Source organism: Panicum virgatum, chromosome 9N, assembly GCF_016808335.1.
Source record: "Panicum virgatum strain AP13 chromosome 9N, P.virgatum_v5, whole genome shotgun sequence".
Taxonomy (NCBI): Eukaryota; Viridiplantae; Streptophyta; class Magnoliopsida; order Poales; family Poaceae; genus Panicum; species Panicum virgatum.
This window is the reverse complement of record NC_053153.1, coordinates 6099510-6123853: the sequence shown is the minus strand read 5'-3', so window position 1 is coordinate 6123853 and position 24344 is coordinate 6099510. Positions and strand designations below refer to the sequence as shown.

The window sequence follows — 24344 nt, the reverse complement described above, 5'->3', positions numbered from 1 at the left end:
CAGAAAATCATGAGCAATGTCGCATTTGAATGTACTGTGGAATATAGGCTGTCTGAATTTGACTTGGTTCAGTTTCTGAAGAAAAAAAACATGGCCGGCCAAACTACAAACCTCAGCATGATTTAATTTGGAGGTGTGAGAAAAAAAAGAAATTTAAGGTCTAAAACACTCCTACCGTCATATAAAATTGCAGATGCTCGTCTGAAAAATGAAAAAGCTACGAAACAAAGCAAGCTTATATTACTTCTCTGCATCTAGAGATAAGAAAAGAGAGCAGTCCAAGTCCGTGCACGAGTCAATCTATCTATCACCGAACCACTTGAGTAAATGCTTGAATGACTTGTAGATATCTTATTTTAAGTTGGTTGGATGGCGGAAACTTTTTTTTTTTTGAGGTTGCATGGCAGAAACTTGGGTACCCCTAAAAACACTTGGTGCGTTTTTCTTTTTTTTTTTGAAAAAAACATTTTTTTAGAAAATATTTCATTTATATTCTGGGTGATTACAGCCCGTGTTATAAAAATATCCTTGAAAGAAATAGAAATTACAGCCCAATCCTTGTAACCATCTCCCGGTTTTCTTCGCCACCGGCGACTGGCATCCGCGACTTGAGGCTAGCCTCCTCCCGGCGAAGAAAGAAAGTTTGTTGTTGCCGTCTTGAGTAGCATATCGAAAACAACATGCTTTGTTGTCGTTGAACGATCCGGCTGAAGATGACCGGTGGCCATCACATCGTCGAGCTATGGGGAACCTGATGCCCCAAGAACCTGCATAAGCTTCAATCCGCCGGACGACGAAGAACCCCGAAGGAAAACTAAACTACAAAGACAGATGGTAACTAGCAACCAACCCGATTTCATCTCTGGTTGGTAAGCAAACCTCTCCAAATCGGCGACGACAAGAGAGGGACAAAAGAACCCAACCAGACCTGAAACTCCCAGATCCAAGGGACACACACCACTCCGGCTCATCACTGGCATCGGATGACTCACCAGCGAGACGGAGAAGAAGCCGGAGTTTCTTATTCCGCCGCTACAGTCCCGCCTCCACCGTGCGAGAGCTACCTGAGCTGAGTTACCTATAGTAGATAGGTACCTGTACACCAACCATCTCACTCCTCGTTCCCCATCCTCTTCGGCGCCTGTCCAGCCACCGGAGTGGAAGGGGAACAGAGGAGATCGGCGCCGGACGCAGATCGCCTCGCGGTCTCATGCTCTCAACTGTAGATGGCGAGAGAGTTCGAGAAAGGAGAAGACTCACTTTGAAAAAAATACTTAGCACAAACGTGAAGCTTTTACAATCTGCAATTTCGCCACTCCGCTAATATAACTTTTTTTTTTTGAGAGGCTCCGTTAATATAACTTGGATCATGTATCGTTTGGCCCACGTATAACCGACCTCACATGGACCCGCATTGCATCCCGGTACAAAGTATGAAGCCCACGGCCCAAAATGAGCCCAAACCATGAAGGGGTGAACACGGCACCAAACCAGGTAAAGCCACGATCACCAACCATTGTTCTCCAATCTCTGCCCGTTCCCCCAAAAACCAGCGGCGCCACCACACCACCCATGGCTCTGGCGGCGGCGAGATCCGGCCTCCGGTCGCTGGCGGCGCGCGCCGCGCCGGCGAGGCGCCGCATGTCCTCCTCCGTCCACGACGACGCCTGTGCGTACATCTCGCGCTGACCCCCTTTCCGCTCCTCCTCTTTCCTCGCGAGTCCCGATCGGTTCCTGATTTGGGTCTCGCGCGTTGTGTTTGCCGCGTTCGCAGATGAGACGGCCAAGTGGGAGAAGATCACCTACGCCGGGATCGTGACCTGCACCCTCCTGGCGGCGTACAACCTCTCCAAGGGCCACCCCCACTTCGAGGAGCCGCCGGTTAGATCTCGCTCTCGAGCTGTTGGAATCTCTCATTAGATATGTGCTGAGTCTGACGCGTCGTTGTTATTCTCTGTTCGTGTTGTTGCAGGCGTACCCATATCTGCACATCCGCAACAAGGAGTTCCCCTGGGGTATGGATCGTCCACCTCTTTATCATTTCGATCTGGTTACTAGTTGACGTTCTTTGAGTTGTTTCACTCCGATGTGGTTTGATTCAAATGCGTTAGTGATTAGTACTTGATTTGGTAACGTGCCCACCGGGATTAAGGTGTGATAGATGATTGCACGCCATTGACCTCGAACAGCTTTACAACCTAGCGTTTATTTGACAGATTTCTTCATTTCATATTATGACTATCAACGTGGTTAACTTATTGGATGCATCTGTCTGGTAGCTTGACAAGCTTCATGAATAACATTCAGGAGGCACGTTGTTATCATTTGTTTCATCGCAATAAACGATTGCTTTGTTTTAGACTACTGTTACACTTAGAGATCAAAACACTAGGTGGTTGTGTTATGGGATTCGAGCCAGGAACTCTCTCGGGAATAAGTAGGCTGGATGAATGATTCCATTAGTTTCTCCAATATGACACTGGAAGAGGCTGCCCTCCAGTCATGTATGACTGAAAGTGTAAACTAAAATGGATTTGACTCATCTCAAATGAATGGAAACTTAGCTGGAAATCTTGAATGTTTGAAAGGTTTTACGGTACAATTAAATGCTATTCAATAATTTTACAATTCAAATATGAAGTGTCCTATGGTCTTGTTTCACCACAGACTAATGTGCTTTGGGAAATAACATATAGGTTGAGCTTGATTGCACTTGCACATCATGTCCTAAATGTTCACAAGCCATGCATGCTTATGCTATATACCCTTTACCCCAGTTCAGTTTGGCTCCGTTCATCGTACACATTTTGGAAATGCATAGTTCAATCTTGTATTTTATGAACATTCCGCCCTAGCAGTCGTATTGGGATCCCAGTTCTATTTAATTTGTTTCATTCATGTCTAGCATGGCGCATGAGTATACATTCTGCCCTGGCAGTCCAGAACTCTCCCATAGAGTTAAGAATTCAGGCACTCGAACATGTATTGTCAAATGTACCAAGTATTCTTGCAGTAATTTGTTCCAAATATTGTATGCAACAGACCATTCACTCCATGCAAGATATTCTATAATTATTTGAAGCATTGCAGCTGTCTTGTATATAGATAGAAAAACGCCATTCGAAATCCAAAAGCTCTTTAACTTACAACTTAGCTGTGAACAGTAAATGTAATTATGATTTTGGACGAGTGTTGGAGTCAGGACACTTAATGTTATTGATTATGAATACGCTTTTCAATTTCTGACACATCATGTAATTCTCTACTGCAGGACCTGATGGCCTGTTTGAGAAGAAGGACCACCATTAAGCATGAATAGCAGCACACCGTCAGGAGTCATGCATAATTATCTGGTTGTTCCAGTGTTTTTCTTTTCCATTGAAACCTATTTGCTGCAACATGAAATAAGAATGACGAAACTCTTGTGTTGACAGTCAGGTCTTAACTGTGTTGTTAGTTGTTACCTGTCTTGCTTTCTTTTTCTGTCCCATCCGCATCAAAGATCACATGCAAGTTTGTCTTGCAGTTTCAGGAAACCGTGTCACTATTATCAAAAGCTTGCTATTATATTCTGATTGCTTCAGATTGTGGCTTGTGCTTTTGATGACTTCACGGTGTCATTGGTGTCAAGGCACAACCTAATTATTATTTTTTATTTCTTGGCAGAAATGGTGGTGGGCCGAGTTTAAGGCCATTTTTAGGGTATTCTTGACTCTTGAGTGCTAATGAATCCCAACTTTTATGTTAAATTCCAGCTGGGTAGCAATGTGTCAGAAATTGGGCAAAACTGTAGTACTTCCGGAAACAATGAGATTTTTACTCGGGAATCTATCACTGCACCAAGAAGACAATGCTTCGGGCAGTAGCATCTCCATCGCTGTTGACAATACTTTGTTACAGTTAAAGACATCTGATCAAGAACACAAAGAACCACGAACTAACCTAACGAACAGAAACAAAACCAATGTAGCATCAGCTGGGCGCGCTTCTGTCTGAGCACGCCGTTTAATCGGCAGGAAAAATTTGAGTTCTCCGGGATAGCAGCGTGCATTCTCAGCTCAAGATGCCATATCCTGCGACAGTGTCTGCTGCAGCCCCGTTCTTGTTGATATGAAGGTTCCGATTCTCACCTGAAGACCCAATGTTCGCCAACGGCTTGTTCTCAATAATATCACCAGCTGTTCCTCTGGCATGCAACGACGACAGATCAACTGTTGCAGGGTTCTTCAGAGCAGTCAGAGTAGTGCCATCTGCTGTACGGCCAGTCGCATTCGCCAGTAGAACAGCAACGCCGCCTTGCAGAGTGTCGGTGGCGTTCACCGGAGGAACAATGCTTGTGTTCAGTCCTTTCTGAGTTTCGCCGTGCGCGGTCTTCAGTTCATCCTCACTGCTGCCGTCCTGAGACTGGAGATCTCTGTCATCCTCCTCTTCGTCAGCGGCAAGGCCGTCCTCCGCATCGCTATCGACCCCATCATCTTCATCAACCTCTTGGTCGTCGTCCTCCTCGTCGCCGTCTCCAGCCTTGCTCGAAGGATCGTCCGACGAGTCGGCTCCCCGTCCGGCGTCGCTCCCGTCCCCGACCCCAGCAACGTCACCGACAGACGCCTGGCCAGCTGCGAAGTCGACGGAGCCCTTCGTCCCCAGCCGGCGCCGTGCCGGCTCGCCGCCGATGCCGTCCGTCTCCACAGTCACCACCCGCCGCTTGCCGTACGAATGCGTCAGCTGGTACACGATCCAGATGCCGACGGCGACGAACAGGAAGACCTGGAGACCGTGGCTTGGCCTGAGCTTCTTGCTTCTATGGCTCCTGCTTGACGACGGCCTCAGCATGGTGACCGGGACAGGGATCACTTTGCGGCAGGCTTGTACACAGACCACTGCAAAGGAAAAGGCTAAAAGCCAGGCACTAATTGAGCAGTGAGTGAAGACAGTGTTTACTGTGTGTTTACGGCTATGTTCGTCAAGAACAAATTGAACCCAGCTAGAAAACATCTAGTCTAGTTGTAAGAAAAGATGTTCACCTGTGGAGGAAAAAAAAAAAGCAAGCATTCACCAAAGGGCAAGGATCAAAGGACTCCTGAAAAGGTCGTTCTCCTTGGCTGCTGCAGAGGCGCAGAGGGAGATGCGATGCGAGGAAGAAGGTAAGGCTGCCCTTTCCGTGTCCTTCGCGGGGACGCTGCGACCGAGACAACCTGAAGCCAAACCGCCTTCACGGGTTCGCGCTGCAATCACTGCCGCCTGTCGGTTCGGGAAGGACTTGGAGTTGGGAGGACGGACACCAAGCGGACGCCATGAATGCTAACCGAGAAGCGAGTACGGAGCTATGCAATGCGAGACGAGGAGCCCAGACGGTCCGAGTAAAAGCTGCAGAGCACTCGGACCCGACGGGGGACACCGAAGCGTGAGAGCGCTCGACAGGTGCCTCGGCGTGGCTGATCGCAACCGATCGGGCCGTGAGCGCAGCGGATCGGATCGAGCAAGGCCACCGAATCTCCAAAGGCGGGGGGCGCAGAGCTCGAAAGGAAAGGGGTTGGTTTGTGTGAGGCGTGCCGGTCAAACTGTCGACGGCAAGCGGGGTCGGTGGTGTGGTGGCGCGGCGCCGGTGGTCAGGTCATGTGCCCGCCATGACGCCCAGCGCCCCAGCCGGAGAGGGGCCGAGGGGCCATTTGTTTTGTGCCTCCGATGCGAGTTGTGCGTGTCAGGTGTCACGCTTCCCATCTGCTTGTGGTTTTTTTAAGAAGACATAAAAGGTGTCTCGTATCTAATTCATATAAAAAAAATAATTGGTAGTACAATAGAATGATAATTTGACACAAGACGACATAAAGAAAATAAATTTACATCGAAGAGTTCTCTGGTCGTCTTCTTCAACCGATTGTTCGTCGTCCACCGGATCTTGAAAAATACACTGAAAAGGTAGTAAGGGAAAGGAACACCTGCAAACGTCATCGCCACACAAGACTTTGAAGACCGCAAAAACCACTCGCTGCTTATAACGAGATCTAGCAATCGCTGAAAGAACATCGGCTGGGGGACACTCCAAGCAACATAGGCTTGCAATCTTTCACCACCGAAACAGAGGGTTGAAGAAACCGGATCTTGTCGCAGAACAGATCAAAAGAAGAGGTCGAAGTCGTCACAACAAAAGACAGTCAACTGCATCTCCTGATTAACACACCAGCTGCAAAGATATGAAGAGAACCTTCAGATCTGGCAGAACTAACTCCCACTTGGCCATCGTCGGCGCTAGAACGGACGTCGTCGAGGTAGGGAAAGGCCGGAGAAACCTTATTCCAAACCGTCATCGTCACCATCAACTCGTCGATGTCACTGGAGAACCAAACCCTACAAAAACTCAATAAATTTATGAAAAAGATGGGTCCCGCTCCTCCACCTACCGGCGGCGAGGCCACCGGAGGGATAGAGGAGGGGGGCCGAGGGGACGGCGCTGGGAGACTCTGCGGCGGCGGCTGTAGGGGTCGAGGAGGCCACGTGATGGTTGTTGAACGAACTATTATGTCCTTTGCATTTATGCCCCTCTCCTCCATCTGCTTGTGGTTGACTGGAAAATCACAGTTCACAATCTATTATGTCCGTTGCATTTACGCAAGCATAATCGAAACGTCTCGATCGGCATCTTCGTATTATATTCGTGTTTCTAGTTTTTTTTTGAGAAGGAGAATGTATTTATCTTAGCGCATTACACCAGCTCTTTCACAAACAGGACCCCAAAGAAAAAAATACAAAGAAGTCCAAAACTCCTGTTCATCTTCCTTGAAGCCTTCAGAGATCCGTTCGTCACTGCCGCCGAAACCGCTTCCCAATCGTCGTCGGGCACCAGAACCAAACTCCAAAAGATGGAGGCCGCAGAGAAGGGCTTACTTCTAGGCGAATCAGCCGAGTACACTGCCTCCCAGGCGCATCGGCCAACTCCCGTACCCACGACGCATCCATCGATTCCACCGCCGGCAACCCGAGCAAAACTCAGATTTTCACCAAAGATCATCTTCCTTGAGATTAACAGGGTCAACAACATCATCACCTGAAGAAGACGACGATGCGCCGGCCCTCGACTCCTGGACAGGTCTCCGGTCTCCCCAGCCTCTCCGTTAACGTCGGAGTAGATCACCATCGGAGAACGGAAGAGGCTGGGAGAAATTATTCCGCAGCGCCGCCGTCGCTTCCGCATCGCCGACGTCGCCAGGAAAAGCAAGCCGCAGAGGAGCCACACTCCTCCGGCAAAACATAACTCCACTGCCGAACATCGACGATGAGCAAACCCTAGACCTAGGTGGACTCGACTAAGACCCTACGAAGACAGGCGATCTGTTGAAGAGACGGACCCCCGCTCCTCGTCACCACCGGCATCGAGGCCGGAGGCGAGGGAACGGGGGCCGCAAACGGTGGCGGCGGCAGTGGCGCCTCTCGGCTCCTTTCTTTCACGAGAGGAAAGAAGGAAAAGAGTCTACGATGCTGAACGTGGAGCGAGTTTGTGGGTTGCAGTGGCGGAAAGGTTGGGATAACAGAGACAACCAAAAACCCGAAGATGACCATATGTTGGGGCAGTGCCAAACAAAGAGAAGTGGGGTGTGGCTAACTGCAGAGTTTTGGTCGGGAGGTTGTTCAACACATGTGTAGTAGCATGGAGAGCTTCTACCCAATACGTGGGAGGCATACTGGCCTGAAACAGTAGGGAGCGAGAAGCATTGTTAACAGTACGAATCATGCGCTCAGCTTTACTGTTTTGAGGCGAGGTGTATGGACAGGACATGCGCAGGTGAACGCTGTTGGTGAGGAAGAAGGCGCGAGTGCTAGAGTTGTCAAACTTACACCCGTTGTCGCACTGGACAGCTTTCACCGTGACGCCAAACTGTGTGCGCACATAAGAGAAAAAGTTTGCTAGTGTGGAAAAGGTGTCAGATTTAACACGCAGAGGAAAAGTCCACATGTAATGAGAACAGTCATCGAGAACAACTAAGTAATATTTAAAACCAGAGACACTGGGAACTGGAGAGGACCACAAATCAAAATTACTCGTTGCACGCGAGTTCGAAGACTGAAAAGGCAAACGAGTATGACGGCCTAGCTGACAAGCATGACAGATGGAGCTAGGTGGCGTGGTACAAAAGGGGACAACTGAAGCGACCTTCGCTAAGACCTCATGACCAGGTGCAGGCCCCAACATATGGTCATCTTCGGGTTTTTGGCTGTCTCTATTATCCCAACCTTTCCGCCTCTGCAGCCCACAAACTCGCTCCACATTCAGCATCGTGTGTCTTCCTGGGATATTCTGCTAACCACAAAGGGTACTGCTGCCTTGATCTCCAGTCCAACCGAGTTCTTATCTCACGGCATGTGGTGTTTGATGAGACCTCGTTCCCGTTTTCTTCGCAGCCCACACCTCCTGGTGCAGCAGATTTTGAGTTTCTTTATGATCACTCTGACCTTGTACATGCTCCTATTGGACCCGTACAGCTTCTGCCTGCAGGTACACCAGCGACCGCCGCACAGCCACGTGCGGTGACCTCTGCATCCTCGGCACAACCTGAGCTGGGGGCGCCCACTGTGTTTGGCGCCCCAGCTCCCCTGGCGACCGCTGCACAGCCACATGCGGCCCCCTCTGCGCCCTCGACGCGATCTGAGCTGGGCTCGCTCCCCGTGTTGGGCGCCCCAGCTCCCCCGGCGACACCTGCGACATCTCCAGCAGCATCCCCCGTCCCAGCAGGCGCCCCCCTCGGCATCCCCTGCTGCGCCACCTGGTGCGCCACCAGCCGGCGCTTCTTCAGCGCCGCTCGTCTTCACGCCGCGGCCTGCTCCTGTCGCCTCGGCCGTGGCTTCGCCCGCACCTGCCTCCCACCGGCCCCTGCGGGAGTTCGTCCACGTCTACTCCCGGCGGCCTGTCAATGGGCCAGTTCCTCCTCGACCTCTCCCATGTGGTGCTGTTCCGACACAGCCTGTGTCTAACCAACATGGTATGACCACACGTGCGAAGAGTGGGCTGCTGTGCTTCCCGTCCATGTACACTGCCTCGACGCTGTCTCCTATTCCTCGCTCATATCGCGGGGGCCTTGCTGATCCTAATTGGCGAGGCGTTATGCAAGAGTCCCTCTCAGCAATTGTCCTTCCATCGTCTTCAGCATTGGCGACAGCTCTGTATTCGGCCTCAGCACTCGAATGCGAAACTGCGATCTGGCGCTTGGAGGAACAAGAGATGAGATTGTCACCAAAGAAGACCGCATATTCGTGTTTCTAGTTTGATGAGAAAAAGGTGTTGAGTTTGCAAAATGCGCAAGCCGTTAGATGTCGGACCCCGTGCATCTCGTAAAACCTGCGGACCTTGGGCCTCGAGGACTAACACTGGGCTGGGCCCTCTTTTGAAAGCGGGGTGCAGCCCATTCATCGGGCAGATGATGCGGGCTGGGAAGCTGGCTTGTTCGGTTGGCTGGGCTAAGCTCGCTTTCAACCGCTGCTGCTACCATTTCTCCTCACAAAAATACTGTTGCAACAGCGCGTAGAAAGCCACCAGCTGCCCAACTGAAAAGCCCAGCCGAACAGTTTGGATGAAACGCAGCGGCATGCGAAGCTGCAAGTCTGCAACAAGTCAGCAACCCACAAGTCTACGACCGCTGCTGCATCGCATCGCATCATCCAACCTCCAAAGCACACAACTACGGGAGCGGAGGTGGATCGATCCCGGGAGGGAGGGCGGTTCCCTTCGCCGACGCTCTCCACCGTCCGACGCCGTCGGCAACGGCCGCCGCTCCGTCGTCGTTAGCTCTTCTGCCGCTGTTACTACGCGCCAGGCGAGACACTTCTGCCGCCCGAGGGACGCAGCCCGTGCTCGGCACGAAATGAATCAGTACTCTGCTGCCCATGCAGCTGCACCCTGCTGAAAGCGCAGCGAAACAGCTGCACTGCATGCACGGCGCGGCGGTACGGCGGCCCATAACGCGGTGGCCGGCCAACTCACCCGTCGACGTAGCTGGCGATCGTAGGGTGGCTACACATAAACCGAATAGTCGTCACGCCGCGCCGCGCACCAGAGCTCTCGATGGCTCGTACGCAGCGGGCGGGCACAGAAGATCCCGGTCGGCCCGGCCGATGCAACTCATGCAAGGGCCAAAGCCCAAGCGGCGCCGTACGTGCGTGTACGTTACGCGGGGCTGACGACAACCACAGGGATGGGGGCCGGATCCGCTGCGTCAGCGTGTGGGATCATGTCAGCTCTACGGCCCTAGCGTACGGGCGCCGTAGCGCTCGCGCCGCTGCGCCCGCGCGCAGAGCTGGCCGGCCGGCCGGCCGACGCGCCGGGCCACCGGCCAATCGCGAGCCCGGGTGGAGTGGTGTGGCGTGCGGTGCTCAGCGCCAGCGCGCGCGGCGGCGTCCGTCCGAGAGCCCGGGGCCCGCCCGACGGCGACCGGACCCGGCGGCGTCCGTTGTGGGTTTGGCGTCGCGTGACGAGCTGCGCGCGGCTGCGTCCGTGTGCATGCCTCATCGGTTTTTCCGTTGATGATCCCAGAGCGGCGTGAGCTGGCGTGATTTGGATGTGTTTAACGACGACGACCAGAGAAAACCTTGCTGCCTTGGCCTGGCCGGTTGGGCTATCTAGCTGGCTGGGGCTGCGGTCCGGGGGGTTCTCTCTGAACTGTCGTCGCGTCGACCGCCCGCCTCCCGCGCGCCCGCGCATCGTTTTCGCGGTGATCAAGCAATGAAGCAACAGATCAGGGCTGGACTGGTGGTTCCGAACTTCCGAAATCCGATCCGGTTGGGGCGGCGAGAAGCTAGCGTAACCCTTTGTGCACGACGGTCGACGGCTGTGTTCTGAAATTATAAGACGGCGTTGCTACGTGCCTATACGTGTATAGACTCTGAAAACTACCGGTGGACGAGACGTACGTACGCCTTGCGTGTGTGGAAGCAAAATAAGCAATGCATGAGATAGCAGCCGGTCGCGGTAGGTGTTAATTCAAAGTCCCACACGTATTCCATTATTCGAAGATGAGATTAATCCTTAGCAAAGAACGAAGGTTCACGCAGGGTAATATAGCGGCATAGCCTAATCAAAGACATCGATCGCATCGTTGCCATGGTAAAAGCAGGGTTCACAATCCCGGACGGGAAGTCCGGTTTCCGAGAAAATTTCCCGTTCCCGGAACTGTGTGGGACGCATTTCCCGGTCCGGGTTTTTGGCTTCCCGGATTCCAAATTCAAAAATCTAAAAGTCAAAATTTTTGGTCAAAAACGAATCCCGGAATTACTGTAGCGGTAATGTGAACCCTGGGTAAAAGCCTGGAACCCCAACCGATCTGCATTGCCATGGGTTGGGCTAACATGCATTTTCTAGGCGTGTGTGGTGTGCACTCTGCTGGAGGTGTGTCATGAATATTAACTGAAACTCCAACAAGGTCCTCTATCAGGTCGTTTGGTTTGGTTGTCCTTGCTAGCCCGGCGTTCAATGAAGGCCACAACAAGTCGCTGCTGGTCCAAGAGGCCCTGAAAACATCTCCGCGGGCAACAATTGAATTTGCTAAAACCAAGAATCCTAACCACACGCCGTGTGTTTGCATGGGATCGACTAAAATCCTCATTTTTATCTTTTAAAAGAGGTGTATGTGTAGGTGTGTGCAGTGTGCAAGCATGAACCGTAGTCATCCGTCTTGCTTCCTCTCCGTTCGGTTCTGGGGGGTGTTTAGAAACAGGGACTTCAAAAAAGTCTCAGGGACTTTTTAGTATTTAGAAGTATTAAATAAATATTAATTATAAAACTAACTGCAGAACCCTGGGGCTAAACTGCGAGACGAATCTAATGATGTATCTTAATGTATGATTAGCGAATGGTTACTGTAGCATCACTGTAGCCAATCATCGATTAATTAGGCTCATTAGATTCGTCTCGCGAAAAAGCACTCAGCTGTCAAAAAACATTTATAAACAGATTTTATTTAATAATATAAAATAGTAAAATTCCTTTTGATGTGATAGGGACTTTTGGAAAAAGTCCTGGAGCCAAACAGGCGTACTCCAACTGGTGGTTTGCGTTGGATTCCTTTTTGCCCGGAGCGGACGGACCCAGGCACCCAGCTCCACCGCGGCAGCAGCAGACAGCCAAGGGAAAAAGGAGTAGCATGCCCTGCCCAGCTGGGCGCCAATCCCAACAAACTCACCAGCACGACTGGTCATCACTAGCGTCCGCACTCCACTGCCCGCCTCCCTCGCGCGGCCCCCGCCGCCCGGCCAACGAGTGGTGGGCGTCGGCGCGAGCCCACTGCCGCGCCACAGTGCCCGCCCGTCCCTGGAGGGGCATGGCGACCCGCCGTGCTCCCCCACCACCTCCGTCCACCCTCCTCTGCCATGCCATGCCTCTTGCCTCCACGCAGCTCCTACTGTCCTTTGCCCTGTCTTTCTTCACGCTCCTTTTTTCCCCACTCTCTTTTTGAAAATCTTTCTGCCGAGATTGACTGGACTGCTGTGCCTGCGTTGATGATCTACAGCCCGATCTGCGACTAACCTGTTTGAAAATCCAACCTGTTTGCAAATGCAAAGGCACTGTCGCATGTAACCACATAAAAGGAGAGCTTGTAGATTAGATTCTATGCTTTGCCGCGGGGTGGAGGCAGTGATGCCGGCAACCTGCCTTAATTTGAATTTCCGTCATCGCGAGAACACATCGAGATCATTTTCAATCGAACTGGAGGCACTTGCTTGATCACGAATTGCACTGGATTGATTTATAGAGATCCAAAAAAGAGGACGCCCTACATGGCTAAAGCGAAGCAACTAACCAAAAAATCACACCACACCACGCTCGCGCTCACAAAAAAAAGGTGATCTTGATCAACTAGCCAATCACCCGAATCGAACTACTCCACCAAACTAACGCTAAAGCACGCATCTGCCGCAACAACTTATGTACAATTTGCTCGTGAATCGTGGTCGCCGCCGGTTGCCAAGTGGTGGGTCACCGGAGAAGGTCGGCCTGCGGGTGGGAGAGCTCCTTCCTCAGCCGGTGCGAGAAGAGCCTGCACGCGTCCATGCTCAGGTCCACGGCCGCCGCGAGGGCCACGAACGCCGCCGCGTCCTCGGCGCACCCGACGTGCGCCACGCCGACCTCCACAGTAGGCTTGCTGCACCGGCCCTCGCCCTGGACGGCGGCCGACATGACGAACCCGCGGTAGTTCCCCAAAGGCCAGTTGCTGAAGTCGCCGCTGCCCTTCGGGCTGCACCCCGGCGTGCCGCCCCGGCTGAGCGGCTGCGCGGCGGTGAGGTCGATGGCGAACTTGCCGCCCTTGGACGAGGGGATGGAGGACTCGGCGAGGGGGACGGCGTGGTCCACGCCGGGGAGGAGGAGATCAAAGTGGTAGCCCAGGCTGTCGGACGCGCCGGCGCCGCCGCGCTCGCGCCAGCACTCGAGGCGCGCCCAGGGCTCCCAGGCGCCATCGCCGGCGGGGCGGAGGACGAGCCACGCGCCCGGGTTGGAGCGGCTCACGCGGTCCGTACCCGGTGAGGGCACGAAAGGCGTGACCATGGACGCCATCGCGACGGGGGAGCCCGACAGGTCGTGCACCGTCACGGACCACCCCTTGCGCTCCTTCCCCGACGCCCCTTCGCGCTCCGGGTGCATCCCCGGCCTCCGCAGGTCGCTGTTGCTGCGGCACCCGAACTTGCAGGTGAACATCGGCTGCTTCATGCTGCCGCGCACCTGCAGCACCTGCGGGCTGCACTCCGGCTCGCCGTCGAACTCGAACACGAATCGCGGGTCGGGCTCCGCGCGGACGGTGAGGCTGAGCTCCGCGGCCGCGGGGCTGCCCTTGCCGGCTCTCTTCCCGATGGAGATCCATCCGCTGTGCAGCACCGCGGGCTTGGCCTCGGCGCCCTTGAGGTCGAGCGGGATGGTAGCCTTCCCCAGCAGCCGCCCGGAGCTGACACCACAGGTACTCCCCTTCCGGCCGGCGTAGACCGCGACCTTCAGGACCGCCTCCCCGCGCGAGGAGAAGAGCGACGGCTTCCCGTTGAACCACTCCAGGTCCGCCTTCGACAGATGGAACGCGGCGGCGAGCGCCCCGGACGCCGGCGCCTGGTCGCCGCCATCGAAGGGCACGAGCGGCGCCGGGACGCTCTGGGCCGGCATCTTCCCGAGCCGGATCTTGCAGTAGCACGGCGACGTGGACGGGTGGACGCCCGCGCCGGCGCCGGCGGCCGGCGGCGCCACCGGCATTCGGAGCGCGAGGTTGCCGACCAGCACCCGCACGAACGGGCACGGGTCCATGGCCGCTGCTCTCCTGCTGTCACACCTCCCGAAATCCGCGCGAGACTCGCCCAGATCCGCTCGGATTGGCGGCGGCGGGCGGCGCAATGCGATGCGATGCGAGCGAGGGCGAGATGGCGTCGTGGCGAGGGAGATAATGGGGGTTGGGGGAGGAGTTGGGCGGGTAGTATAAGAATCCGGTGTGGAAGGAAACGCCGGGGCCGTGGGGTGGGAGGACTGGAGGAGAGGAGCCAGGCTGGATCCTGGTGTGCCGTGGCCGCGAGACACCAATCCACCTACGCCCTCTTGCGCCTCGGCTCGGGACCCGTCACTCGCGCGCGGGCCCAGACGACGGGGCCCATGCGTCAGTGCCGGCTCGTGGGGTTAGGGGTTGGCGCTGGAGGTGTGCGTGGGGACGAGGGCGAGCTGGAGCCGCGCGGGATCCGAACGGGCAGCGCCGGGCGCGCGCGGCTCTGTTGCGCTGTGGCCTGGCCTGCGCCGGGTGGGGATCCCCGGTAATGGATGGGGGATCCCGGTTGGTTCGCGGCTTCCTTTTCGGTTGGAGTTGGGGCTAGCTAGCAGCTGCGAGCCTGCGACTCGTGTGCGCCAGCCAACGAGAGAGCGTGGGCCCACCGAACTGTGTTCCTGACCCCATTTGTCAGTTGGAGGCACCAGCTGGGATTGGACCTCTGAGTGCGTGGGCCCAGCGCGTGGAACATCGCGGCTGCTGTTGCAGTGTTGCGTTTTCCGTTTTGTAACGGTCATAGGTTTCACCCGGAGGGCGAATATTGTGGCAGGACTTTTTCGCAGCTGGCAGCTGATGTTGCGAGCCAGGCAGTAGGGGATTATTACTTGCCATTTGCGTTTACTCGTTCAGAGATTTTACTAGTTTAGTCTTTTACTAAAGCACAGCATTAATCTCCGGAATATGCGCTATTCTTGAGTCTTGACCATGTTGACAAAGCTAAGCATTTCTTGTTCCGAACAAGATCAAACAGAAAACTCCAAAAGAAATTTACAAACCACAATATCAGCAGTTAGCAGTATTTGTTTTTTTTACAGAAACCACTGTGGTGTGCATGTAAGAGAGTTGGAACGGTAATTTGTTGGCATCCATCGTCTGCTGGCGCCGCACGTTGGGTTCTCAGGTGCCGTGAATTGTCGTTTCGGGCGAGGCGAGCAGCGCGCCGGAGCCGTCATGTGCAGGACAGCCAGCACAGCACGGTCAGCTGCCCGAGCGCGCCCGGAATGTTTTGAAGAATCCAATGCGGGGGGGTAGACTACCGTGGCAGGTCAGCTCAGGCTCAGCTGGTGCCCTCATCCACTAAGGACTAGTCCCAGTCCAAAAAACTATTAGTAATTTTTATACTTGCCATGTCATATAAACACTACTCATAGAAATTATATCTTTAATAGATAGTTTCTTCAAAATAAATTATTTTCTCTCTCCTATTCCTCTCCAATTTTTTTTTTGTTTTGGTTTTCGTGTAGATGTGATTTCTTACATGAGACTTGATTTCTTCATATTTTATTTTATCTCTTCATTAATTTTGCTGTCACCTCAACTTTTTACTTACATAACAATATATTTAATACTGTAGAAATTAGCTGAGTTGTAGAATCGGGACTGCTCTAATACCCGCGCTAATCCAGGGTGGCCGAGGGAGCGGATCCGTCATGTGCGAGCCGCAGGGGCGAAGGATTATTTATTTATTATTAAAAAGAAAAAGAAATGGACACGCTCGCACGCACGGGTGTTGGTGGACTACTCAGCTGACCCAGCAGAGAACAGCCAGGAGCCACTGCTGCAGGAACAGTGAACCCTGCCTCACTCCATGCCGATGACTCATCTCTGATCTAATCTAAGCAAAATTATTCTATTTATTTTAAATGGGAAAAAAGAGAGGAGAAGGTTTAAGGGCTGATGCTGCGATGTCCAGCAGCTGCGGCGGTGGGCCCGCCTGCACGTATCCATCAAATTATAAGCGCCTCATTATTCCATTTCCCAAGTTGCCCATTAACTTTTTTTTAGTGTTCCCATTAACTAATCCGGCCACCCTCCGATGATGCCCGTTCCCAGCCCACAGGGAGACCCCAAGCAACTTGCGAGGCCCGTGGGTCCGCGTGAGCCGGAGGCCCCACAGGGCAGTGAGAGGGTGTGGACGCACAAGGGAAGTGGCGTTGGCCTGTATCGCTTTTACGCTGGAGTCCATCCGTCCAGGCTGGGAACAGCTAGGGCCGGGGCCCCACGTGGCTGGCTGTGGGGCTCGTACCACCCATCAGGCACCAGCGGCTCGGATTCCAGGCTGCTCCCAATAAAAATCGCCGCGGCAATGCATGGATCGGCGTCGGGCTGGCTGGCTGGCTGGCGCGCGCGCTGCGCATGCGCTGGTGCCGTGGAGGGTTCAAAATTTCGGCGAAATTTCGGTATTTTTTTTCGTTTTCGGTAGTTACCGGGAGATGAAATTTCGGTAAATTTTGTTTTAAAATTCAAAAATTTAAAAAAATTTGTAAAAAAATATGTAAAAAATATGATAAAAAACTAGGTGTTTTTCTAAGCAAATAGGACTAGAACACACTCAAATCTAAGATCATTTGCTAGGCTAAAATTAACATTTGAAACCGTAATTTGAATGACTCGTCATTTCATGTGCAAAAATTTGTTTTCTCCCCTCGACTTCAACTAGACTTTGGTTTATCATGATATTGGTGAGGTACCTATTCAATTTCATATGCATACCTACAACTAGGATGATGATCCATCGACCGGCCCGGGTGGACTATACTCTCATCAGTAGACTAGTAGATCTGGTTTCCTCGTGCTGTCCAATTAGGCTCGTCGTCAATCTTGCTTCGCTTTTGCCTTTTGCATCTGCTTTTATATTATCATCTAGCAGCTCTTTTCTTTTGTATGTAGCGGTGAGATCGAATGAGATGGCAGCTAAAGCCCTCTGTATGCTGTAGTCTATTATTCTTAACCAGGCCCTCGATCTGGCTCTTCTTCTAGCTTTGTAGCCGGTAACTGTGGAGACTTGGGAGTTTTTTTTTTTTTGAAGTTGTGGTCATTGCTGATACGTGTTAAATTCCATTGGCAATTCTTCTCCATTGGCAACTGCAGATTAAGTCAGTTGTGGCCTTTGATCTGCCCCCACTTCGTGGAAGAAAGCTTTGCATTGCAATAGTAGGTCGGTGACTGTAACCTTGATTCCAGTGAATTTCCTCCGACGCCATTCCAGTCCCGAGGATAAGAAGAGAAGGTCAAATTCTTGCATCCACAGCATGCATGTGACCAAAATCTTAGGCCACAAGAGAATTGTCACCATCTATAGAGCAGGGAAAAACTTTCCGTTGGAAAACTGCCGGAAAACACACCTTTCAGAATGCTTTAACAATTCTCTATACAAATTGAATCAAATAAAAAATTCAAACGCTGTCACATGAATTGATAACCAATTCAAATCATGTGTTGTCCTGGATTTAAAACAACTTTCAATTGGATCAACTAATGTCCCTAAAAATTTATAGGAATATCCGCCATAACAAGAATAATAAAAGTCCAGTTGAGGCCTAAGAGAGAAAATGAAAGTTGTCACATGAAATGACAAGACTTTTAATTGGTAGTTTTTGAAATAATTAAATAACTTTCAAACCATTGCTCAAATGAAAAAGTTCTTGAAACAAAAGTTGTAGATCTCGAAAAACTGAACAAAGTTGGTATTCAAAAGTTTTTCATTTGACCTCGGGAACAGTACGAAAATCACAACGGACATCATTTTCCGGTCGAAATCACCGAAATTTCGGTCGGAATTCACCGAAATTTCGTTTTTTGAATTTGAATTCTCTTTCCGTTCGGAATTAACGAAATTCGGCGAAATTTCGGCCGAAATTTCGTTTCCGGCAAACGGCGGGATTCGGAAAAAAAACGAAAAGGTAAACCCTGGGGCCGTGGTGCGGCAGTGGCGTGCCAGCCGAGCGGCGGCGTGCAGCCGTGCAGGCGCAGCGCGCGCGCGGGCAGCGGGCTGCTCCCACCTGTCCCGGGCGCTCGCCGTCGCCGGCGTCCTCGTCCGCGCGTCGCCGGGAGCGAAGAAGCTTCCCTCCCAGACACCTGGGCTGCGTTGCGTTGGATGATTGAACAGGGGAAGGCCGCTGGTCCAGCCAAGAGGGATTTGAAATTGGTGATTCGCGGCTTACGAGCGATCGGAGCCTCGGAGGAATGAATGGTCGTCGTGGACCTGCACAGCTGTGGCGAAGTATAAAGGGGTAAAAAAAAATTAAAATCACGAGCTCCCCTGTGGTTACTGGAGGGCGGAGACGAGTTGGAAAATTTTCAATAGAAAACTATTGTATTGGTGTGTTTTTTTCGAGACAGGCTCACCCCATATCCATTTTAACGAAAACGGAAATATAGAAGTTTGAACGGAGAAAGGATAGAGTGAAGGGGGTGTCGATGGCCAACACGTCTCGTTCAAAAGACTTGAGACCTGATTCAGGCCAAGAGCTCTGTCAGATCTGTATTGATGTTAATAGTGTTAATAATTCCGTCCTCGCTTACATTTAACCTCAGTGGTTCCACGTTCTAGCTTCGCCCTTACCAGCAAGCCAGCACCACCACAGCTGATGAGTTGAACGTAACCCCACCTTGCATGGAGAAGTCCGCATGAAAATTTCAAGCGCTCGGCAGTGCGCGAAGGACGAACAGTGCGAGCAGGCAGGCTAACCATGCTACATATGGGCTGTGGAGACAAATGTCTATTAGTATGGGCCTGATCCAATAAACTACAGTTCAAGCCCATCGCAGCAAATCAAACAAGGTTTTGGTTGATTTTTGACACAAAAAAAGTAGGATTAATTAGAACTGTGCCATTATAATTTTACCATTTTTGAAGCGCGCCCCTACTTCTCAAGAAACTACGCTCGTGCCATTACAATTGATCTGTTGTTGGAAATACGCCATTTTCTACGTCTTTTACCGTCTTAGGCCCACATGCAGGCGTCCTTATTTTCGTAGGGACTAAAATACCCCTGCTACTGTTCACTCCCTCCTCACTGACATACGGCCCCACACGTCATCTGCCTCCTCCATCCTTTCTTCTCCTCTCCCCCTCGATGACCTCCCGGATCTTGCCGAGACCTTGTCCCGGCCCTCGAGCATCTGCCCGGCGCCCTCCACCACCGACGCCCCGTCGTCGCTGTCCGACCCCCCGCCTCCACCGGCTGGGAGGCCACGGGGCAGAGGCACCCCGAATCGGCGGCCGAGTAGCAGATGTCGGCCTCGTCGGAAGTGCAGGTGCAGCTCCTCCTGGTCGCACACCGGTCCCTCCTCGTCGGTTCCCCCCCACCATGGGCTCCTCCTGCTCGCACACCGGTCCGCCGCCGCGCTCCTCTTGCTCGCGTGCTGCCGGCCCCCCTGCTCGCCGCCGCGTGCTGCTGCACCCGCCCTGCTCGCCGCCGCATGCTCCTCCTGCTTGCCGATTCCGAGCTCCGGTCGCGAGCTCCGCTGGTTCTCGCCGCCGCCGCCGCCACGCAAGAAGCAGCACACCCCAAAGCCGCCACCGTCCTTCATGGTAGCGCACACCATGGCGAGCTTGGCCGCAGCCTCCCGCTCGCCGGTGAAAGGGGCACACCGCGGCGCTAGGAGGAGCGCGCATGGCGGCGAGCAGGGTGGGTGCGGCGGCGGGCGAGCTAGAGGAGCGTGGCGGCGGACCGGCGTGCAATGGTGCGAGCAGGAGCCCATGGCCGGACCGGCGGATGTGGTATGTGGGGGAAGGAGAAGGATGGGGATGACATGTGGGGGCCACATGTCAGTGAGTAGAGAGATGACAGTAGCAGGAACATTTTGGTCCATACGAAAATACGGAGGGGGCGGGGCCGTATTGATACGCCTGCAACTGGGCCCAACATGGTGTCTGGCGTACATAATGGTGTATTTCCAACAGCAGGTCAATTGTAATGGCACGAGCGTAGTTTCTTGAGAAGTAGTGGCGTGCTTCAAAAATGGTAAAATTATAATGGCACAGTTCCAATTAACCCAAAAAAGTAGTGTTTGCTCATTTGACATCGAAATTTCAGAAGTTGCCTATTTGACATCAAGTGAAATTTTGGTTGCCTATTTGACACTCCGTTAGTATCTGTTAGTTTCCACTGTTATCTACATGGGTCCCAAGGCGCAAATTGACCAAAATGCCCTTCTGGCCATTTCTGAACGCTACCTTAAGGATTAATATTCAACTTAATATAATTATAAGTAATCATAAAGTGTGGTTTTTGTTCCTTTATTTATGTTGCTCTTTCTTTATTTTTCCCCGCATGAAAACTTCAGCGCTTAATCTTTCAAAAGAAAAAAAAAACTTCAAGCGCTCGGCAGTGTGCGAACAAGTGAACGACGAACGATGCGAGCAGGCTAACCATGCTACATCTGGGCTGTGGAGACAAATCTCTATTATTATAGGCCTTGCCCAATAGACTAAAGTTCAAGCCCATCGCAGCAGCTGGTCCGCATCTGGCTGGAGAGTTGGCTACCAAAGGGAGCTCACATGTTGTCCCCGTTAATTTCTCAAAAAAAAATGTTGTCCCCGTTAAACTCAGCGAGTGCCCGGTTAAGCGAGGTAGTAGTTGATACAAGTACGACACCGTAGTGACTCAAAATAATTAAGCAAACAATTAAATCACAGACGTGTGACTAAATCAGCGCAGATGCAGCGGCAATAAAATGGCATGAACCTCTCAGACGAGTTACTCCAATACAGCCTCAATAGTAACAATATTTTATTAGTCTGATAATAGCGGTTCAACATGCTCAACTAGGGTGCACTAGAGTGCCAGCCAGAATACGATTTGGTCCATTTCAAACCCAAATAATTCATTACATGTTATGATTATCACAGTACTAAGCAAAAGACGGGCAGAAGATGCTCCTCATCCATGCTCCCATTCTCGTGATGCTTCGGACCTCTCAAGTTTTTAGCGGTACTGCATAACAAGAGCACACATTGTTAGCCTCAAATAAAATGCGCCATCACAATGGTTCGCTAGAACCTAACTAGAATGTCTAGTGTCTTATTCACTTAACTATTCAATGAATTAGAATCACCAACTCTCTGAACAAGATATGCTTGTGCCGGTGAACATAGCACGACTATGAGAAATATGGGCTTTTTAAAATAAAGGGAAATTTGTCTACGACACACTCTCAAAACATGAATTTGTGAGATGCACACTCTACTCCTTGAATTAGTCTGCAGCACACTCTGAATGTCTCATTTTGTGTGTGGCACACCACCCCCATTAAACAACTCTTTTGTATCCTGAGATGTGAGAGAACGTTATGTGGAAAGACCAAAATACCCTTAGCTGCTTAAGGAAACCTTCCAAATGCACATAACATTGAACTAACCATCTAAGCATGCAACTGGTACACGAGCACACAAGTCACTGGATCCGATCAACAACACACGACACGGGCACACCCTACTCGAGCATGCCACAGACAGTCAAACAGCAAGCCCAAACTTTTTTACAGACTCCGGGGGCGCATCCGGCCCCGCACGACCCGGCGAACGCCAGGCACCCTCCGGGGGCGCATCCGGCCCCGCACGACCCGGCGTCGCCATGGCTCGTGCAGCAGCTCTCAAGGCGTGACGCCGCCAGCACCCCCACCTGCGCCTCCGCCGTAGCCTCCGAACGCCGGGGCGCCGCCGCCGCCGCCGAAGCCGCCTAACGGGATGCCGCCGCCGCCCAGGGGCCCGAAGCCACCGACCCCGCCGCCACCGCCCAGGGGCCCGAACCCACCGACCCCGCCGAGCGGGCCAACGCCTCCGACGCCGCCGAGCGGGCCCGTGACGCCGCTGAAGACGCCCCCGCCGTTGTTGCCGAATCCGTCGCCGTACCCGCCGCCGACGGCGGGGAAGCCCGGGAGGTCGCCCACGCCGCCCACGCCCACGAACAAGTTCTTCTTGTCAGCCACGCCGGCGGCGTCAGTGGCGCCGCCGTTCATGGTGCCGGCCGCGGCAGCAGCAGCGGCCGCCGGGAGCGTGGGAGCCGTGGCGGCGGGCGCGCCGCCGGAGCACGGCCGAGGGAGGGAGGATGGAGAGGGAGATCCGTCGAGGGGCCATGGCGGGGCACGGCCGGCGGCGGGCGGCCGCGGGGCGGGGCGGAAGGGGAGGGAGGGGTAAAAGATTTGTTTAAAAGATTTGTAAAAGATTTGTTTAAGGGGGCTAATGTGCAGTGCACAAAAACACAAATTCAGGATGTGTTGCAGACTAAATCAAGAAGTTCGGTGTGCAGCGCACAAATCATCGTTTTCAGAGTGTGACACAGACAAATTTCCCTAAAATAAAAGACTTGGACACACATGAATTGCCAAATGGAACAGGCCAATACACACCTAAAAATTTCAGAATTAAAAAAGAAACACGGCAGAACTGTTAACCAACAGATAAAATGCCCAGTATCTTATCAGAAAACAGGCATTCAGAAACTCTAAAACAATGAAAAACACCTGTTGAATATGTGGAAACCAGCATGCTTCAGAGCTTAGCTTTCGTCCACGTGCATCATTAAAAGCATGCCAACTATAAACCAACTTGTACTTTACAAAAAGAGACTTCATGGGGGGTTCCAAATTTCTAACTACCAAAAATCTGAGAGCTATAATATTTCTACTACTTTACTATTGCAAATAAAAGAATTAGACTGTTAATGTACATAGTACAAATAATAGATAATAAGGGATTTGCAAATAAACATGCCGATTATTGACCAACTTTTACAATAGGAGACTTCACAGGCATTAAAAATTGCTAACTACCAAAATATGAGCCATAGTTTTGCTACAACCTTGCTATTGAAAATAAAAGAATTAGGATGTTACTTCAAATACTGTAAATTACCAGGTACAATCTTCGGACAATCACACCACAATCTCAACAATTTACTAGATACTAGCCTGGAGATGACACTGGTGACCCAGAAAGACAGAAATTTCATATGTAAAGCAACAGATTACCACAGAACAGGAGCACGAAATTATGCAACGTCCAAGCTACCATTAACAACAGGATATAAGTGAAATATTATGGGAACCATCTCTAACAGTTTCAGTTCTATGGAACCATGAAACCACCATATAAACTAGTACCAGTTCGACCAACACAGATACATCGTGGCGAGGCATAGTATGGGCTATGGCATAGCAGAACAGGATAACACGTACGGTTGTGCAATATTCAACCATGTAAACCACTACCTATGTTGCAGTGAAGGAAGCAAGGGCCGGAAGGTTTTGGCCGTACCTTGATGAATCCGATGTCCTTGGCGTTGCTGCGGAAGCACTGCCTGCAGCACATGAGCCCGTACTTCCGGATCAGGCCGTGGGGGTTGGCGCACACACGGCTGCAATCACAAACCCATATCACGGCATCCATTAGCGACCATCTCGTTTAACTACTCCACAAGCGTAAGGGCACGCAAATCTAGTTGATCTCGGAACTACCAAACCCCAAATACAAGCTCAACCTGAAGGATTCAACGCCGGACACAGCACAGATATATCGCAGTTTCACTGGAACATTTTCCGATTAGGTGAGAAGGAACCAGGGGCTAGGGGAGTAGAGGATTACCAAACCCTGGATCCAGGGCCATAGTTCTTCGGGTGCGAGTTCCACACGTTGGAGTGTCCCATGGTGGCGGCGGCGGTCGCAACTGGTAAACCCTAACCTTCTCTGAGCGCGTCGCGAGAATGCCTGGCTGCTTCTAATAGGAAGAGAGGTCGGTGCCATCCTTCACTGGGCTTTCATTGGAATAAATAAAGATGGGCTGTACGGTACAAATGTTAATGGGCTAAGTAAACCTATCAAATATAAATTCGACCCATTTATTCGAGAGAGAATTTTTGCGTCAAGAGTGTGAAACTATCTGGTGTTGCACAACATTTCTTTCATAATCATATTTTTTCAACATTTCTTTTTTCTGCTACTATCTCACTATTTTTCTTAGTAGTATCATCCTATTGATTATTCATAACATTCTAACTGCAGTATATGCTAAAAGGAAGGCAACAATGAGCTCCCGTCCAATTGACCAGAAGAAAAGGCACAAGACA

At 52.0% G+C, this 24344-nt stretch overlaps 4 protein-coding genes across 5 annotated transcripts; 1 reads left to right on the top strand and 3 right to left on the bottom strand.

Moving 5' to 3' along the window:
• Positions 1 to 1480: 1480 nt before the first annotated feature.
• LOC120689946 (cytochrome c oxidase subunit 6a, mitochondrial-like) lies at positions 1481 to 3583 on the top strand. The gene is made up of 4 exons (XM_039972406.1): positions 1481 to 1669; positions 1775 to 1881; positions 1973 to 2015; positions 3272 to 3583. The coding sequence occupies exons 1-4, from the start codon at positions 1573 to 1575 to the stop codon at positions 3307 to 3309; spliced, it is 285 nt and encodes a 94-aa protein (XP_039828340.1). The 5' UTR covers positions 1481 to 1572; the 3' UTR covers positions 3310 to 3583.
• A 246-nt stretch (positions 3584 to 3829) lies between these two features.
• On the bottom strand, positions 3830 to 5616 carry LOC120689945. 2 transcript variants are annotated; one of them, XM_039972404.1, is made up of 2 exons: positions 5022 to 5616; positions 3830 to 4892 (listed from the first exon to the last, which is right to left on the bottom strand). In XM_039972404.1, the coding sequence occupies exons 1-2, from the start codon at positions 5047 to 5049 to the stop codon at positions 4054 to 4056; spliced, it is 867 nt and encodes a 288-aa protein (XP_039828338.1). In that variant the 5' UTR covers positions 5050 to 5616; the 3' UTR covers positions 3830 to 4053. The 2 variants fall into 2 exon arrangements, with proteins under 2 accessions (XP_039828338.1, XP_039828339.1); XM_039972405.1 differs by having other exon boundaries at positions 3830 to 4877.
• Positions 5617 to 12702: 7086 nt separating this feature from the next.
• LOC120689944 lies at positions 12703 to 14475 on the bottom strand. The gene has a single exon (XM_039972403.1). It carries the CDS (start codon positions 14264 to 14266, stop codon positions 12959 to 12961), a length of 1308 nt encoding a protein of 435 aa, XP_039828337.1. The 5' UTR covers positions 14267 to 14475; the 3' UTR covers positions 12703 to 12958.
• A 6502-nt stretch (positions 14476 to 20977) lies between these two features.
• On the bottom strand, positions 20978 to 24011 carry LOC120689943 (40S ribosomal protein S29). The gene is made up of 3 exons (XM_039972402.1): positions 23863 to 24011; positions 23536 to 23635; positions 20978 to 21214 (listed from the first exon to the last, which is right to left on the bottom strand). Exons 1-3 carry the CDS (start codon positions 23922 to 23924, stop codon positions 21206 to 21208), a joined length of 171 nt encoding a protein of 56 aa, XP_039828336.1. The 5' UTR covers positions 23925 to 24011; the 3' UTR covers positions 20978 to 21205.
• Between the last annotated feature and the right edge of the window lie 333 nt (positions 24012 to 24344).